At 40.0% G+C, this 16,848-nt stretch overlaps 1 protein-coding gene across 1 annotated transcript; it reads left to right on the top strand.

Moving 5' to 3' along the window:
- Nucleotides 1-1,857: 1,857 nt before the first annotated feature.
- Nucleotides 1,858-13,307, top strand: LOC132768184 (hepatic lectin-like). The gene is made up of 5 exons (XM_060763844.2): nt 1,858-1,957; nt 4,328-4,387; nt 8,257-8,408; nt 8,845-8,957; nt 12,870-13,307. The coding sequence occupies exons 2-5, from the start codon at nt 4,375-4,377 to the stop codon at nt 13,003-13,005; spliced, it is 414 nt and encodes a 137-aa protein (XP_060619827.2). The 5' UTR covers nt 1,858-1,957; nt 4,328-4,374; the 3' UTR covers nt 13,006-13,307.
- The last annotated feature ends 3,541 nt before the right edge of the window (nt 13,308-16,848 follow it).

Genomic DNA, 16,848 nt, shown 5'->3' with positions numbered 1-16,848 from the left:
TGTGACTCCGAAAAATCAAGTTTTCTTCGTCACAAGATTTTGTGGGGTATGTGGCAGCAGCTAATAGAAAAATAATTATAATTTAATGAAATTAATGAAGTCTTACCTTAAAAAGGGATCCTTAATAATATGAAGAAGGAATTCTGGTGATTCTCTGGTGAAAGGGAAAATGACAGATGGTGTGGAGGACATGAAGGCAAGAGACAATCTTATGTCAATATTTGAGCAAGCCGAGCTGGGCTATTTGTGGAAGGTTACAAGAATGGGTGCCAGGAACAAATTTGATAATTATTAATCTCTAAAGAGGAGTAAACATCTGAAGATATGGTATAACAGCGCCACCTTCTGTCTGGTTGAAGTAAATAGCAGACAAAAATATAATATACCTTTTTAAATGGATCAATTGAAAGGAACTAATATATTGGGAAGGTAATTAAGGAAGATTAATAAGGATTAATAAGCATTTTGCTTTTAAGATACAGAGATGAAGATGTGTGGAATCATATAATATGATGTGTGAAGAAATATATGAAGTTATGATTCATTTTAAAGACTGTGTAAATCGTCTGGGAGTGAGGTCAGATGATGTAAGGGGAAAGTTGTGGAAAACATAATATTGTGCCAATAAGTGTTCTTGCCAACATATGTTCTTGGCCACAAGGACAAACTGATTAGATTGTGTAAATGTCAAATGATTGTACGCATGTGCGAAATGGATAATTTTGCCTATAAATACTGGGTGTTTTGGGATTAGAGCTTTGTACCTCAACAGCCAGATTGAAGCTGAGGTGCCCTTACCCGGGTAAGCATTAAATTCTGTGAACTTGCAAAGCTGTCTCTGTCTCTTCCTTCTTCTTCTTCCTCCTGGAATTTTGGGGACCCCCGTTCCCCGCTACAGTGAGATCTGTACTTTTGGTGTATATTTCAAACTAGCTGTCCCCCACCATGCATTGCTGTGGCCCAGTCTGTGTATATGTGTTTTGTGTGTATATATGTGTATATGTGGTTTTGCGCATGCGCTGTAGCGTCGTTTTGCATTTTTGACTTTTAAGTCCTTTCCACTGTGTTTTTCAGTGTTTTCATCAGTGATGGTCACTCCTTGGCCTGAGAAGTGTATTGTGTCCAAATTTGGTGTCAATTCATCCAGTGGTTTTTGAGTTATGTTAATCCCACAAACGAACATTACATTTTTATTTATATAGATTAAGTTACTTGGTGTTCTTTATTTTTTTCCAATTGTATATCTTTCAGAAGTTGCTCTCTGTACACTGTAATCCTATTTCATTATGTTTTCCTAAATAGCTATACCTCCTTGAGTTTCCAACTCAGTTCCTTGAACTGCTTGGTTTGTTGCTTCTGGGAGGGTTTTGTCCCAGGAGTCTGAGAACAGAAGGTTGCCTTACAGTCCTGGGTCATCCTATAATATTTAGGGGTTTCGTGGCCCAGGATGAAATGAATGAAATATATACAGACATTTTATTTTGCAGGGTTGTTGTGTACCTCTAGTTTTGTTTTTGTTTTGTTTTTTTGGTGTTTTTTGCTATATCCCAAGTTACGTCCATTAATAGTTCCATGTAGAATGTAGAAAAGTTAATTTGGGGGGCTGCAGGTTCAAAGACACTCCCAGTGAGGCTAGCCACCATGCAATTGGAAGAATGAGTCGAGGGCTGTAGTCAAAACTTTCCCCACTACTGGTTTCATGGAAAAGTTTCCCAGCATATAATTATGACTTAGTAGCACCTAACATTCTGAACATTCTTCACAAGCAACTTTAGTGTCCTCAAAGCACAAATGCTAGGGAGATGTTTCAGGCAAGATTTTACCTTTTCTTTCTTCTCTCTTTTGAAAGGCAGAGACCTTTGCCAATGGATCCCAAAACCCCCTTTTCTGGTTTATCTGCTGCTGGGACTCTCTTACCTGTTGATCATCATACTGTTTGGGATCGTGATCTCCAATGGTAATTAAACTACTATACATTTTTTTAAATTCTTCTCTAACTTCCATGTATAATGCAAGAGGAATGCTTTTCACTCACATTCTTACAATTTGCCTGCTCAAAACTGTGGAACTATGGAATAGTCAAAGACTCATTACTGAGTCAGTGTGGGTATCCATTTTCACCAGAGCTAGCAGAATATAAGACCCAGTATGAGAGGAAACAACATAGAAGTAATTGCCTTAAAATAAATCAGATTGTTGGACCATTCTGCCCCAGAACATCTCTTCTGACTGTCAACACTTCTAAAGCTTCTTAGGAGACCTGCTTGTTAAGGTATACCACACATATTTCTTTTTAAAAATGGAAATGCATGTTTCAGGGATAAAATACTCTGCAACTGAACAATGGTTCCACACAATCAGCCGCATAATTCTCTCTCTACAGGTTGGGTGGTCCTTATCCGGACATTGGAAATATTCCAAAAACTGAAACTTTTTTGCTGATAGCTAACCATTGTTGTCTTTGGGAAAAGGGGGCTAGTCATAAATCCAACAAAAACTACTTTTTCCTCCTAGAACTCTGAAGGAAAAGTTGGGGAAGACTTCACTTACATAAGCCCAGCATAGAAAGCAGAATCTCAAACATATCCAAAGTGACCAGTCAATAGTGGTACAAGGCAGGTACTCTGCAAATGGCCATGAGGGTGAGCTTTAAGTTACCCCATTGATTATTAGCATCCAGTCCAGGTAGAATGAAAAGGATTCACGGGGAGTTGCGGGGTGGGGGAGATAATTTGCTAAAAGGTGGAAAGTGAATTGGGTTCCCAGGTTTTGCACCTGAGACTTCTATACAGGTCTAGTAAAGAGGAGGCACAATTCTCGCTCCTGCTGTACTGAGCTAGATAAACCAATGGCCTGACTTGAAGTAGGGCAGCTTCCTATAGTTGAACGTTTCTTACCATTTTAACAAAGCATTAATTCTTACTTAAGTTTTCAGTCCAAGATGTGGCAGAAAAATCCTGCTAATGTCCACTTCTAGCTGATCTAGAGCACCACTTCTTAAACTGTGGATCCCAACATCAGATGGGGTCCCCTGAGCCCAATGTTGGTGTCATGAGAAATCCGGAAACAGTAAAAGGTTTCTGAATGCTACTCATTTGCACAAATATGTTAGCCACAATGTGCAGTGTTTACAGTGGATTCTGCAGAAGATGCTTCAGCTGTACTCCACAAAAAATAAAACCAGCCTGTTTAGGAAACCTTGCAAATGCTGATTTATGATCAGTAAATATTTGATTTTTAATACCTATTTTATATACCTATATACCTGGGGTCATGTAACAATTTCTCAAGGAGTCATGAGTGGAAAAATGTTGGGATAGACAACATGATACATCTATGCATGCACCATGTGTATCTTTTTTAAACTGCTTGAATAGCCATTATGGGGAGAGAGTAATTATGATTGGGACCCTAGCACTCATACAGAGGGGAGGGATTGAAGACATTCAGCCCTAAAAGAAGTCATGAGCAGCATTCAGAACAGCTATTCTCCTTTTAAAAGAAACAAGGGCAAAAATACCACAATGGTTCCTGTGCAACATAGGCATCAAAATATGCCTCAGAATTGAGAACATCATATATTAAGCTGAACCTCACTTCAACACATACTCCCATGCTTTGGACAGACTACTTTTCTTGCTGTCATGTTCAGGAAATGTCCAGTTTCAAGACACACACACGTCCCTGAATGACTGAGATTGTGATCAAAGCCATTATGTGTACAGAGCTTTGGAAGAGAATTCAAATTTAATCCTACAAAGAGAATGTGCAGAATAGGTCCTTACATTGGGATAAGTTAAATAATTATCTCACCATTGGGAGGGTGTTGGAGGAAAGATGGTAGAAAGAGCTGTGTGCCTTGCGGTTTGCCCTGCATGCCTTAAGCTAAATGGTGGCTTCCAAGTGCATAGAAGATGTCCTCTCAAATCCTTCTTGAAGAAAAAATCCATCACCAATCCAACTGGGTTTTGTGAACTGTCTGGCTTAAAATTGCTCATTGCCTAAAATACCCTGAAGGCATCAGATCCTGCCTGATCTTGCAAACCAAACAGGCTTAGTACTTGGAAGGGAAACATTAGGTGTTTGAGATATATCCAGAGGAGGAAAATGGCAGATCTCTTCAGGGTAACTGGTAACCCTCCCATATTGCCCCAAAGTTTTGATCCAACTTTTTTCCTTGCCAGAAAAAATGTTGACAGATACATAATGCCTTTAAGTGATGGTACTAATAGTTCCCCTTTCCCCTAAAAAGCACCCTGGTCCCTTTGAAACATCTCTATGGTCTTTTGTAATAATGCATGTGTTTGTATTTCCTCTGCCAATTTAGAATTAAAGCTTCCTTCAGAAGTGAAAAAACTGCATACACAACTTCAAATGAGCAATGAGTGTAAGTATGGCTCCAAAACTAGGACTTCTGGATTCAGTTGGGTGGAGATCACAGCAGTACTTAGTAGCAGTCAGTGGCTCATATATCAATGGAGTATATCAGCTCTGGACTGTAGTCAAAAATTGAAGGAGTTTGTCCAACATGCTAAATCAGATTTGATTATAAGGTTCAGCACCCTGGATGGCTCAATTAATACTCAAACAAAATCCCAGAGACTAAGTTCATCACTGACATGGCAGTTACCATCTGCCACTGGCAATACTGGAACACAACTCAAAGGTGGTGGTGGTGATAATGATGACAGCTGATTTATATAGTGCTACCAATGTGCATAGTGCTTTCTAAAAAGCAACCAATAACAATGGGTTCTGCTAAGAGTGTACGGTGTAAAATATATATGTATACAGATACAGATACAGAGGCAAGGAATACAACAAACAAATTTTCCAGATAAAATAAAAAATGCAATACCATATAAGACAACTGACTGATACACATATTCAAAACGTAAGACATTTTTTTAAAAAAATGTGAAACTAAAATTCCAAAAGCACTAGAAAACAGGGAAGTTTTTCACTGAGATTTAAAAATAGTGAGGGAAGAAGCAGCCCGTAAATGTTCAGGAAGCCAGTTCCAAGAGTATGGAACAGCAAGTGAAAAAGGATGAAGCTGATCCAAGGAAATCTTTGGATGAATGAAAAGCCTAGGATCTTCAGAAAACAGATTTTGAGCCAGTAAATAAGAAATAAGGGATGAAAGATGAAGGCAGCTAAGTTGTGTATGGCTTTAAATGTTAAAATTAGTAGCTTTTACTGAATCCTAGAAATATATTTTTTGTTTGAAAGGCAAATCTTCTTTATCTGATTTGTCTGATTTTCAAAGGCTTTTATCAATTTTCTTTGTCTGATTTTCAAAGGCTTTTATCAATAGCCTTTCAAACAAGAAATATGAAAAACATGCAGGATGTAGTAGTTTGAGCGATGTAGAAGTTTAGACTGTGACTCTGGAAACCAGGGTGTGAGTGCTTTGTCTTAGAAAACCACTGTGTGACCTTGCGCAAGTCTTAGGCCCCTTCTACACTACCATATAAAATCCAGATTATCTGTTTTGAACTGGATTATATGGCAGTGTAGACTCAGATAACCCAGCTCAAAGCAGATAATGTGGATTGTCTGATTTGATAATCTGGATTATTTTGCAGATATAATCTGGATTATATGTAGAAGGGGCCTTAGCCTCAGGCCCCTTCCACATTGCCATATAATCCAAATGAAGGCAAAGCCAAACTTCCCAGAAGCAATCTTGATAGGGAAAAAACATGATATGGTGGTTACTTTAGGGCTACTGCAGAAACAACTTCAAGGCACACAACAACAGAACATATACAACATATGTATGGTCTCCTAAGGTTGAGTTCTCAGCATTTCCAGTTTACAAGTTTTTGGTTAGCAGAGCTGGACAAGACTTTTGATTGGGCAGGTGGAAACTAGTTACCATTTTAAATGCTAGATTAGTTTTGAATCTGTTTTAATTTTTGCAAACCAGCTAGAGTAAAAGGGCTGGGGAACAGGAGGAAATACAGATTTAACATTAGTCATTTCAGCATAAAACAATTCCAGCTGGTCAACAAATTGTGCAATGTGTTTCCTAATATGCATATAGGGGCCATTAACCCCAAGGTTTTCTTGGTACACAATTTGTCCTGACATTGTGAAGAGACTTTTTAAAAAGGATACAATAAGCACAGCATCTCATTATCCATAGATAAAGAAGGGAGTCAGGTTCTGTTTGAAGGGGTCTAAGTCACTGGCTCGTGAATTAAATACGAGCTATAAATTCACGTGCTCAGCAGGCATGTAGCTGGGGGGGGGGGCTTGAGAGACTTCACCCCCCCCCCGAAATTCTCATGGTGGTTCGCGAAAAGGCCTTCCTGGTGCATTATTTAAACTGTTATGTTTATTCATATCATGATCTGATCACCATACTCAATATATCCCATATGCATGGGGGTATTGGAGTAACGATACAAAAGGTTTGCTAGGGTAGACCCTCTTTCACTCAGACTCAGCCCCCCCCCCCCTGAAAAAACTCACACACCCCACCCCCACCCCCCGAATCGAAATCCTGGCTATGGGCCTGGTGCTCAGGAACCTTGTCTTATCATTAACCCAAATGTGACTTCCTTTATATCTGTATTTGTAACTCTCTTCCCCCTGCCAAACAATATTTATCGTAGTAGTACTGGGACTTTGGCCTGCAGTTTAGGTCAGCAGTTCTCAAAGTGTGCTCCGCAGAGCCCTTGGGGCTCTGCAAAATATACTGAGGGGCTCTGGATTTTATTTATTCCTCCTCCTCCCTTCCTTCTCCTCCCCTCCTCCCCGCCAAGCTTTTCCTCCTCTTTCCTGCTCCTCCCCCTCCTCTGCTTCCCTTGCACCCCAAAGGCTTTTTTCCTCACTTCCCTCACCCCCAAAAACCTTTTCCCCCAACTCCCTCACCCTCCAAAGCCTTTCGTTTCTTTGTCTTCTATGCTGCCCAGATCCTTTCCCCCTTGCCTTTCTTGCTTCCAAAATCTTATTTCCCTCCCACGGCTCAGAGAGTGCTATGATTGTGCTTTTCCTGCTTGGTCCCTGGGTCTTCCACTGAAATGCTGTTAAGTTTATGTTGGTCAAAAAGTTTGCCCGTGCCTGATATATATACATTATATATAATATAATATATAAACATTTATTGGGGTTCCACAAGAAACTGTTGCTTCAAAAAGGGGTCCATGGCTGAAAAGGTTTGAGAATCCCTGATTTTGGGTGTGTGTGCATTGCACCTCTGTGGAACACATTTTGAGAATTCCACTCCTTCACTGTGGAAATCCAACACTCAGGGCCCTTCCACACAGCCCTGCATCCTAGATTATCAAGGCAAAAAATCCCACATTATCTGAGTGTGAACTCAGATAACCCAATTCAAAGCGGATATTGTGGGATTTTCTGCCTCAATATTCTGGGACATAGGGCAGTGTGGAAGGGCCCTTTGTCTAGCCCTCAAGCTCAAACCTATACCCAGTATTATTTGAGAATAACTGAATTTTCACAGATGTTTTGAGAATTAATTCTTTCCTGACTATCCTATCTGTTTATGATGCTCAGTCACATCTCCACATGAGACACTTAATTCAATGCCCCCTTTATATTACCTAATTACAGCATTTTATTCCACCTTGACAGCCATAGTTCTGTCCTGTCAAGTCCTGGGATTGGCATTTCAGGGAGGAGGCCTTTTAATTCTTTGCCAGAGAACTCCTCTGGTGCCTCTGAACAAACTGCAAATCCCAAGGTTCCATAGGATGAAGTCAACGCAGTTAAAGTAGTACCAAAATCTGCAGTGTGATCGGGGCCTACGTTACAACCTTCTACTTTCCACTGTAGGCCAGCTGCATCTTTGCAAGCATCAGGCATGTAGCCGGGGGGGGGGGGCTTTGGGGGCTTCATCCCCCCCCCCCCCAAATTCTCATGGTGGTCTACGAAAAGGTCTTACTGGTGCATTATTTAAACTGTTATGCTTATTCATATCATGATCTGATCACCATGCTCAATATATCTCATATGCATGGGGGTATTGGGGTAATGATACAAAAGGTTTGCTAGCGTAGACTTTCACTCAGATTCAGCCCCCCTCCCCCCCCCCCGAATCAAAATCCTCGCTACAGGCCTGGCAGACATAATAAAGTGCAAGCATTAAGACCAGAACCTCACCCGCTCAGAACACCCAAAAAGATGGATGTGACTTGTGGCAAGACTTAAGAAGCTCTGCTTTTGCTTCAAGGTACAAACCAGCCATCAAGATTTTTAAATTCTAAACTTATCCTTCTTTTCTAGTGTTCCCATGTGGCTCTAGAAACAGGGAATGGGAATACTTCCACGGTGGATGCTACTACTTCTCTGTCATTGATGCTACTTGGCACACAGCTCAAGATCACTGTACGGAAAAGAATGCAAGCTTGGTAGTCATTCACGATATGGCTAAACAGGTAAAGATTTTATAGAGAGACACAGAAGTGAGGGCAAAATTAAACAACACGTGGAAACGATAACATAATCCCTACACAGCCATACAACTTTGTCGGGGGAGTCCTAGAAGTAGGAATACGGCAAGATGAGTGCTTCAAAAAATTTCTTCCTACTACTTTTCCACTTGCAAATTGTTTTCTAAGCTACCATCTATCCGGTTTTAAAAGATATTTGAATTGGCAGGAGAAATTCTGCTTGAGTTTGCTTCAATTTGAGAAGTAGAAGGGAAATAATTTAAAACAGAGCAGCAGCAAGGATAGATAGAGTAAAGCATCCCTACTCAAAACAGTTTATGGGATAGGGTGGGAATCAAACAGAAACAAGAAATAACCCTTCTGTGCAGATGGCAGGTTTCTTTTCATCCGTGCCCCCATGGCCCTTCTTTTTCCTTTACAGAATTTCATCCAGTCTCAAAGCAGGGGCCGTCGCTTCTGGCTCGGACTCACTGATGGGAAAACCGAAGGACAATGGACCTGGGTTGATGGCACCAATTACAGAACTGGCTTCAAGTAAGACACAGCAGTGAAAATGGTTGAAAAAAGAACCAATCCAAACGCAGGATAACTTGCATGTTTTTGTAGCCTTTCAGGTGTTTGACAAACGTACCAACTTTAAAGTGTTGGGAAGGTAGCAAAACAAGTTATTAGGTTAGATGGGTCATCTTGGCATACTAAATTACTGTATATATTCATGGATAAATTTAGAAAATTTAGCCAAATATTGGTGGCAAAAATTCACCCCAAACACTGAATTGACTTATCCATCAATGTAAATACAGTGCTATACTTTAACTCTTATTAAAAAAATCAACTTTTCTGAGATGAGGCCTTTGAAATTAAAAGAATTAGTGATCCCTTCTACTGTTTCCAATAAGGAAGTACTTCTGATCCTTTTGAATGCCTGCGTAGGGACACGGCAGCAGTGACCAAGGTAGCTAGCCCTTGCAATGGTGCTGAATCTTTCTCCTCTCTGCAGAATAACACAGGTCATATTAAAATCCATAATTTTTGGGCACAAAATCTGACCGTCAGTTATACACAGGATTGACATATGCCTAAGTATATATAGTAACTCAGGTAAACCAGAAGTGAGTACAAACATTGCCTCCAATAGACCATGTTAGCAGTAGGAGGAGAAATCTTAAATGTTTCCTCAAGAGCCTACCCTTACTCGCTATTGTTATTACATGCCTCCAAGTCAGTTCCAACTTATGGTGACCCTCTTCTAGGGTTGTGGTGGCAGAATGTATTCAGAGCAGGTTACCACAGTGACTATCTTTATCCTCTATGCTCACTTTTTATACTTGGGTTGGTGGAGAAAGTGTGGCCTGAAGGCCAAAAGGAAAACAACAGAGGCCCTGGTGGGACCATTCATCACACCTACACCCTTATTTCTAGAAAAGTGTTTTGATAAACTACTCACCTTCTAATGATTCTGGGAAGAGGAATTCTGCCCCACAGAACTGTTTAGACCTTTCTTACAAAACAACAAAAAACTTTTGGCCATGTCTTGTTTAGGTTAAAAAAAGCTTCCACTGGGCCTCAAAAAATGAGGTAAAAGGGGGAAAAGATGGTGAAATGTTCCCCATACTAATAAGTTTGGAGGGCACAGAATAAGTCCTATACAAGAAAAAATGTGATGTAGCATGGGAGAAAAAAATAGCCCTTTCACACCCAGTTAGGGAGGAAGATGGACCACTAAGGCTGTCCCATATGGGCCCCACCTGTTCAGCCGTACTAGAGCAGGGTTGTTGCTCTTTCTCCTTGTTCCTCTGGTTGCTTCACATATTTCATTTTTGCATGTGGGCATTAATAATGTATGCCAGAGAAAATTTCAACAGATTTGGCATAATATTTGTGATTAGAAATACATTGTTATGCAACATATTCTTGCAAAAATAATGTGAGTTGCTCAATATTGCTTCCAAAATAACAAATGTTGCAATATTGCTTGCAAAACAACTCTCTTTTTTGGAGAAAGAGAAGGAGATGGAAGAAGAAGACAAAGGTTCTTTCTCCCACCCTGGACACTCCACAAGTATATGTACACTCCACTTGCCTCATTGCCAACAGAACCTCTGAAGATGCCAACCACAGATGTGGGCGAAATCTGAGGAGTGAATACTGCTGAAACATAGCCATACAGCCTGAAAAATGCACAGCAACACTTTCAACAGGAAAGACTGTAGTTGTTGCAGATAATATAGAAGCTTGTCCTTCAAAGACACAGGAGGAAGAAACATACATTTACTCTTGTTCAGCAGATTTCAAAACACCAAAATAAGCTTGTAGCATTTCCTCAAAATAACAGTCCTTCAGAGTAACAGAACTCGCATATTTTTATTTTATTATTATTATTATTATTATTATTATTATTATTATTATTATTATTATTTCGAACATTTTTACCCCGCCCTTCTCATAGTCTTTGGATGTATAATATCAACACAGATGGCATGGCTTCTCCAACTTCCATCCCCAGAGAGTGAGTGAGGGAGAGCATGCATCATGTATCCCAAAAGACACCCAGTTATACCTCACCAAGAGTGCCCCAACTTACTGGCCTTAATGAGCACATTAATGTAGCCTGCGTATAATAAACACTAGAATGAGTCCTTTTTCTCTAACAGAGAAGGTAATAATCCCACACAAAACTTACTCCTGGTTTTATAGAAACCTTAACAATAGCCATGTCATGTTTCTTGTTTATCTGTTTACATATGATACTGTGCCACAGTAAATGGTAGATAAACCCATTACCAAGGAAAACAGACACCCCCAAAAGAATTGCACTAAAAGGACCCCAAGAAACCCAAAACAATAAGATTTGGCAAGTGCTGGGCTCTCACACACAGATCAGGTAAGAGTCCCACTGGCATCGCTCCACTCCCGAGCTCATTCATGCTTTGTGGCTTCTTCCGGTTACCAGGGGAGCCAACCGCTACAATTGGCTGCAGTGGAATGTGGAAGAGAGCAGCTGGAATGCCAAGGGACCTGACAGGACATAATATGTCTGTGACAGGAGTGACACCAGCGGGAATACCCAATCTGTGCGTAAGAGCCAATCTTATTGTTGTGGATTTCTTGGGGTCTTTTGAGTGCAATTCTTTTGGTGGTGTCTGCTTTCCTCTGTAAGGGACACCCCCAAAAGAACTGCACTCAAAAGACCCCAAGAAACCAAAAACAATCTGCTTTCCTTGGTATTTTTATATGTACTGCTGCATTCAATTACCAACTGAATTTACTTTTTGTATATGTATAGCTGCCTGAAGTGGATACAATTTAAATTGTGTTGTCAAAGGCTTTCATAAAGTGGACACTTTTTAAAATGATTTTTTAATTAACTGTAACTGGGGCTTGTTTTTGGAGTAGGGCTTATATTTCAAGCATTCTTAATAATCCTGAAAAAACATGCTAGGAATTATTTCGGGGTAAGTCTTATTTTTGGGGAAAGAAGGCAAAACACAGAGTGGATTCACCACCCCACTGACACTATCGCCACCAGCCACTGTGGTTCCAAAGGCCACTTTGGTCTCAATTTGTTCAGTTGTTAGAAGACTACTGGAAGCCTTGTTTGCATTGTCTTGAGTACCCTGAGGGGTATTTATTTATCGTGTCAGGAGCTAACCAAAACAGTTGTATTGCATTAAAAAACAGACAAACAAACAAACAAAACACAAAGTTTGCAGACTTGGTATTCTATTAAATGTCCTTTGACCAGTATCTGGCCACTTGGAGTGCCCCTGGTGTTGCCGCAAGGAGGTTCTCCATTGTGCATGTGGCAAGGCTCAGGTTGCATTGCAGCAGGTGGTCTGTGGTTTGCTCTTCTCCACATTCGCATGTCGTGGATTCCACTTTGTGGCCCCATTTCTTGAGGTTGGCTCTGCATCTCAAGGTGCCAGAACGCAGTCTGTTCAGCGCCTTCCAAGTCGCCCAGTTTTCTGTGTGCCCAGGAGGGAGTCCCTCATTTGGCATCAGCCATTGGTTGAGGTTCTGGGTTTGAGCCTGCCACTTTTGGACTCTCGCCTGCTGAGGTGTTCCAGCAAGTGTCTCTGTAGATCTTAGAAAACTATTTCTTGATTTAAATCATTGGCGTGCTGGCTGATACCCAAACAGAGGATGGGCCGGAGATGTCACTGCCTTGGTCCTTTCACTCTTCAACTTCAGAAAGGCAGATTGGACTAAATTCTCAGACATGTTAGATGACATGATCATATCAGTCGCGCCAATCCCTGAGGAATACCCTGAGGGGTGAACATATAATAAATAAATCAGTGGATTTGCCAAAACTCCCTGGGAAAAATCTAGAGGCATGTAGATGGGATAGCTTGGCTATGTTTTTGGACAAATGATGCTATAAAGAGGAATTATTTTTGTTTCTCATATTTCTGCCAGAATAATTTTACTGTTCTCCTCATTTAGGAACTGGAAGCAGGGTGAACCCAATGACTATCAAAACCAAGAAGACTGTGCTGAAATGGGAGTACTTGGGGAATGGAATGATGTGGCTTGTAACAATAAAGGCTTGTATATATGTGAGAAACCCTTGCTTTCATGAAGAACCATGAGGCTGGGAGCCATTCTGCATGCCCTTCTCGCTTCAGAGACTAGTAGGTCTGTCTACACAATGTACTTCATAAAATCACCGAACAAGAATGCTGCAGAACTGGATGGCATCATAGCTTAAAGTGATTTTTCCCCTTAGAAAATGCGATACAATGTTTCCTCAGTAGGAATGTCCACTTAAGACAGTGGGACTTACCTAATGTAAATGTATACACAATTGCTGTTCAAGTAAACTCTTCTTATCTAAATAATTCACACATCCATCTTCTAACATCATTAAATCTGACAAATACACTTTTCAAAGAATCTCTGTCTCTCAATCTATGACTCTCTAGTATCTGATTGCAGTGTCCATCAGTTTGACCAGTACAGCCAAAGGTAAGGAGGTTGTGTGAGTTGCTGTTCAAGAACATTGAGAATGCTATTTCTTTCTTTTAGAGGTTAATTGGCAGTGCCTAATTTCTTGAGAATTACATACACACCAAGATTCATGTCTTTCTGAAAACATTAACCATATCTTTGAAACACTCTTATCTCTAACTAAAGAGCAGCCTTGGTAATTAATCAATAACAGAAGACTCCACAGATATATTTTAATCCTAGGGATATAATTCTTCACTGTTCTCTTTCTTGAAGTAAATAAGTAATTTTAGAAATATTTTACACTATTGGACTATTTGTAATTTGATATTTATTCTGCACAAAAGTTGTATGTGTGGTTTTTTTGTTCAGAAAACTGCACTCACTGTATTGAAAACTACACTTTTTGTGTAGAAAACAGCATTTTCTAACACAGTGTTTCTCAACCTGGGGGGGTCGGGACCCCTGACGGGGTCGTGAAGGGGTGTCAGAGGGGTCGGCAAAGACCATCAGAAAACACAGTATTTTCTGATGGTCATGGGGATTCCATGTGGGAAGTTTGAGCCAATTCTATCGTTGGTGAGGTTCAGAATACTCTTTGATTGTAATGAACTATAAATCCCAGCAACGACAACTCTCAAAAGTCAAGGTCTATTTTCCCAGGGCTCCACCAGTGTTCACGTTTGCACATATTGAGTATTTGTGCCACGTTTGGTCCAGATCCACCATGAGTGAGTCCACAATGCTCTCTGGATATAGGTGAACTACAACTCCCAAACTCAAGGTCAATACCCACCAAACCCTTCCAGTATTTTCTGTTGGTCATGGGAGTTCTGTGTGGCAAATTAGGTTCAAATCCATCGCTGGTGGAGTTCAGAATGCTCTTTGATTATAGGTGAACTATAAATCCCAGCAACTACAACTCCCAAATTACAAAATCAATCCTCCCCCAACCCCACTAGCATTTACATGTGGGTGCATTGGGTATTTGTGCCCAGTTTGGTTCAGTGAATGAAAATACATCTTGCATATCTGATATTTACATTATGATTTATAACAGTAGTAAAACAGTAGCAACAAAAACAATGTTATGGTTGGGGGTCATCACAACATGAGGGACTGTATTAAGGGGTCACGGCATTAGGAAGGTTGAGAAACACTGTTCTAACAGAAAAAATTCTGTGCAGAAAATGCAGTTTCCTGCACAGAAAATGCTCTTGACTGTACTAAATGCTTGCATGCAAATTTTATGCAGAATAAATCTTATTTTTACAAGATTCTCAGAGTTCCACAGCATTTAAGAAAAAGGTTGTTTTAATGTTTCTGAATACTCTTTCCATCCAGTCTTGTATTTAAAAATATTGCAAAATTGAGACTTGGGACAGGAAAACACATTCCAGCAGGACTGAGCCACACTGCAAATCAAAGCTTCTGAACCCACCTTTTAAATGCTTCAGTATATATTCATATTCATCAGTATGACTTTGCTCAAATACAATGTTTCAGGATGTAGTGATTGGCATTCTGGGAACAAGTGCATACAAGCAGTTTATTCCATGCAGATCTCAGGTTGAAATTAAGACACAATTAAAATAGTTGTCTTGGTCAGCATGAAACAAAGTACAACTGAAACAAATGTGAAGCAGAAGGAAAATAAATTTCAGTCAGATTGTGCTTGTAAAAATATGAGTGCTAATTAGCTTGGATCTCATCAGCATGTAGGGTTGTTTACTGAAAACCTCAATTTGCCTATAATAAATTTCATTTACCATTTTGATGTTCAAGAGCAACGTTTTCTGAAGAAAGAGAACAGATAACAACTTCCACCACCCAAGGTGCATGTATGCTGTCAAATTAATGAAGTTTGACATTGCTTTAACTGCCTTGGCTCAGTGCTATGCAGTCATTTTGTTTAATCTCTGCAAAAGAAAGTGTTGGAGATTTGCCAAACTACAAACCCATAGTATTGCACCATGACATTAAAGTGGTGTCAATCTGCATTAATTCTATGGTGTAGGTACACACCTTGTAATTCTCCCATTATCGTCTCCAAAAAGAAATCCCAGAGACATCATTATTATATCATATATCATCATTGTCGGCGATTACTCGTATCTGAGTAGGATGTCCTTCCAAGTATATGGTGGTGGATTCATAGGTGACTGTGGAGACCTATTCTTGACCCACATGTTCTTCAGCAGTGAGGACATCAGTTTCCAGATGGAAGGCATTCCCAGTCAGGTTGGCTTGATGCACCTTTCCTCTTGATGCGTTTCTCCCTTTCGCCCTCCATTCGTGCCCCTTCAAATTCCACAACACGGTTGGTAACAGCTGATCTCCAATTAGAGCGCTCAAGGGCCAGGGCTTCCCATTTCTTAGTGTCTATGCCATGGTTTTTAAGGTTGGCTTTAAGCCCATCTTTAAATCCCCTTTCCTGTCCACCAACCTTCCATTTCCTGTTCTTCAGCCGGACAATATAGGCTGGACAATAAAATTAGAGGAATGTATATGGAACCATAACTTGAAATTCATTCATTTTGGTATAAATTGATGTATCAATGGTGTATTACTCTGCAGAAATTGGGTAAGATATATAAGAATGTACAAAGCAAATGCTGGAAATGTGACAAGCAAGAAGGCACTTTCTACCACATGTGGTGGATGTGTAAAGAAGCTAAAAAATACTGGAAATAAATTCAAATAAATATACCAATGAAACCAGACTATATATATATATATATTACTGAGGATAGTAGATATCAAGATGGATACAAATAAAGTAACAGTGCTTCATGCAGTCATGCCGGCCACATGACCTTGGAGGTGTCTACAGAAAAAGCTAGCTCTTCAGCTCAGAAATAGGGATGAGCACCAACCCCAGAGTTGGACACAACCAGACTTAATGTCAGGGGAAACCTTTACCTTTATCTATATAACTATCCCCCTTTTATTTTGTTATTCTTCTCCCACTTCCGTCCTTAATCTACCTTTCCTAACCCTTAACTTTCCCTGTCTCAATTTTAGACTAATATGTATTATAAATGTTCAATAAAAATATTTAAATGATGATGATGATGATGATAAATGATTATCAGCTGCAAGAAAATTAACGCCAGGTGACAAGGTATTCTTGCATATTCTTACCAAATACACGTAGTGGACACTAGAGATACCCTGAATTCAATGCAGATTATTCAAAATCAATTTGTTCTTTTATTTTTCCCTTTCATGGATGCCATGTTCTTTGGAAGCTTGATTAGACCAAGTTAATGGCCTTTCGGGATTCCTCCAGATAAATAGGATTTCAATTTTGAAAAAAAAGAATTATATCTCAGAGGGGAGAAGACATCCCTCATCTAAAGCAGGGGTTCTCAAACTTCTAAAGCCGGAAAAGTTTCTCATGGAGCCCCAAGAAACTTTTGGACACAAAGAGCGCATTGCATTTTAAAATTTGACAGATGGATGGAGAATGTTT

This window comes from Anolis sagrei, chromosome 2 (assembly GCF_037176765.1).
Source record: "Anolis sagrei isolate rAnoSag1 chromosome 2, rAnoSag1.mat, whole genome shotgun sequence".
Classification (NCBI taxonomy): domain Eukaryota; kingdom Metazoa; phylum Chordata; class Lepidosauria; order Squamata; family Dactyloidae; genus Anolis; species Anolis sagrei.
This window is presented reverse-complemented; position numbering and strand designations above follow the sequence as displayed.

Coding starts and splice junctions, on each gene's coding strand:
- LOC132768184 (XM_060763844.2), top strand. Junction 8,409..8,844: donor TTCACGATATGGCTAAACAG/GTAAAGATTTTA, acceptor TTTCCTTTACAG/AATTTCATCCAGTCTCAAAG. Junction 8,958..12,869: donor AATTACAGAACTGGCTTCAA/GTAAGACACAGC, acceptor CTCCTCATTTAG/GAACTGGAAGCAGGGTGAAC.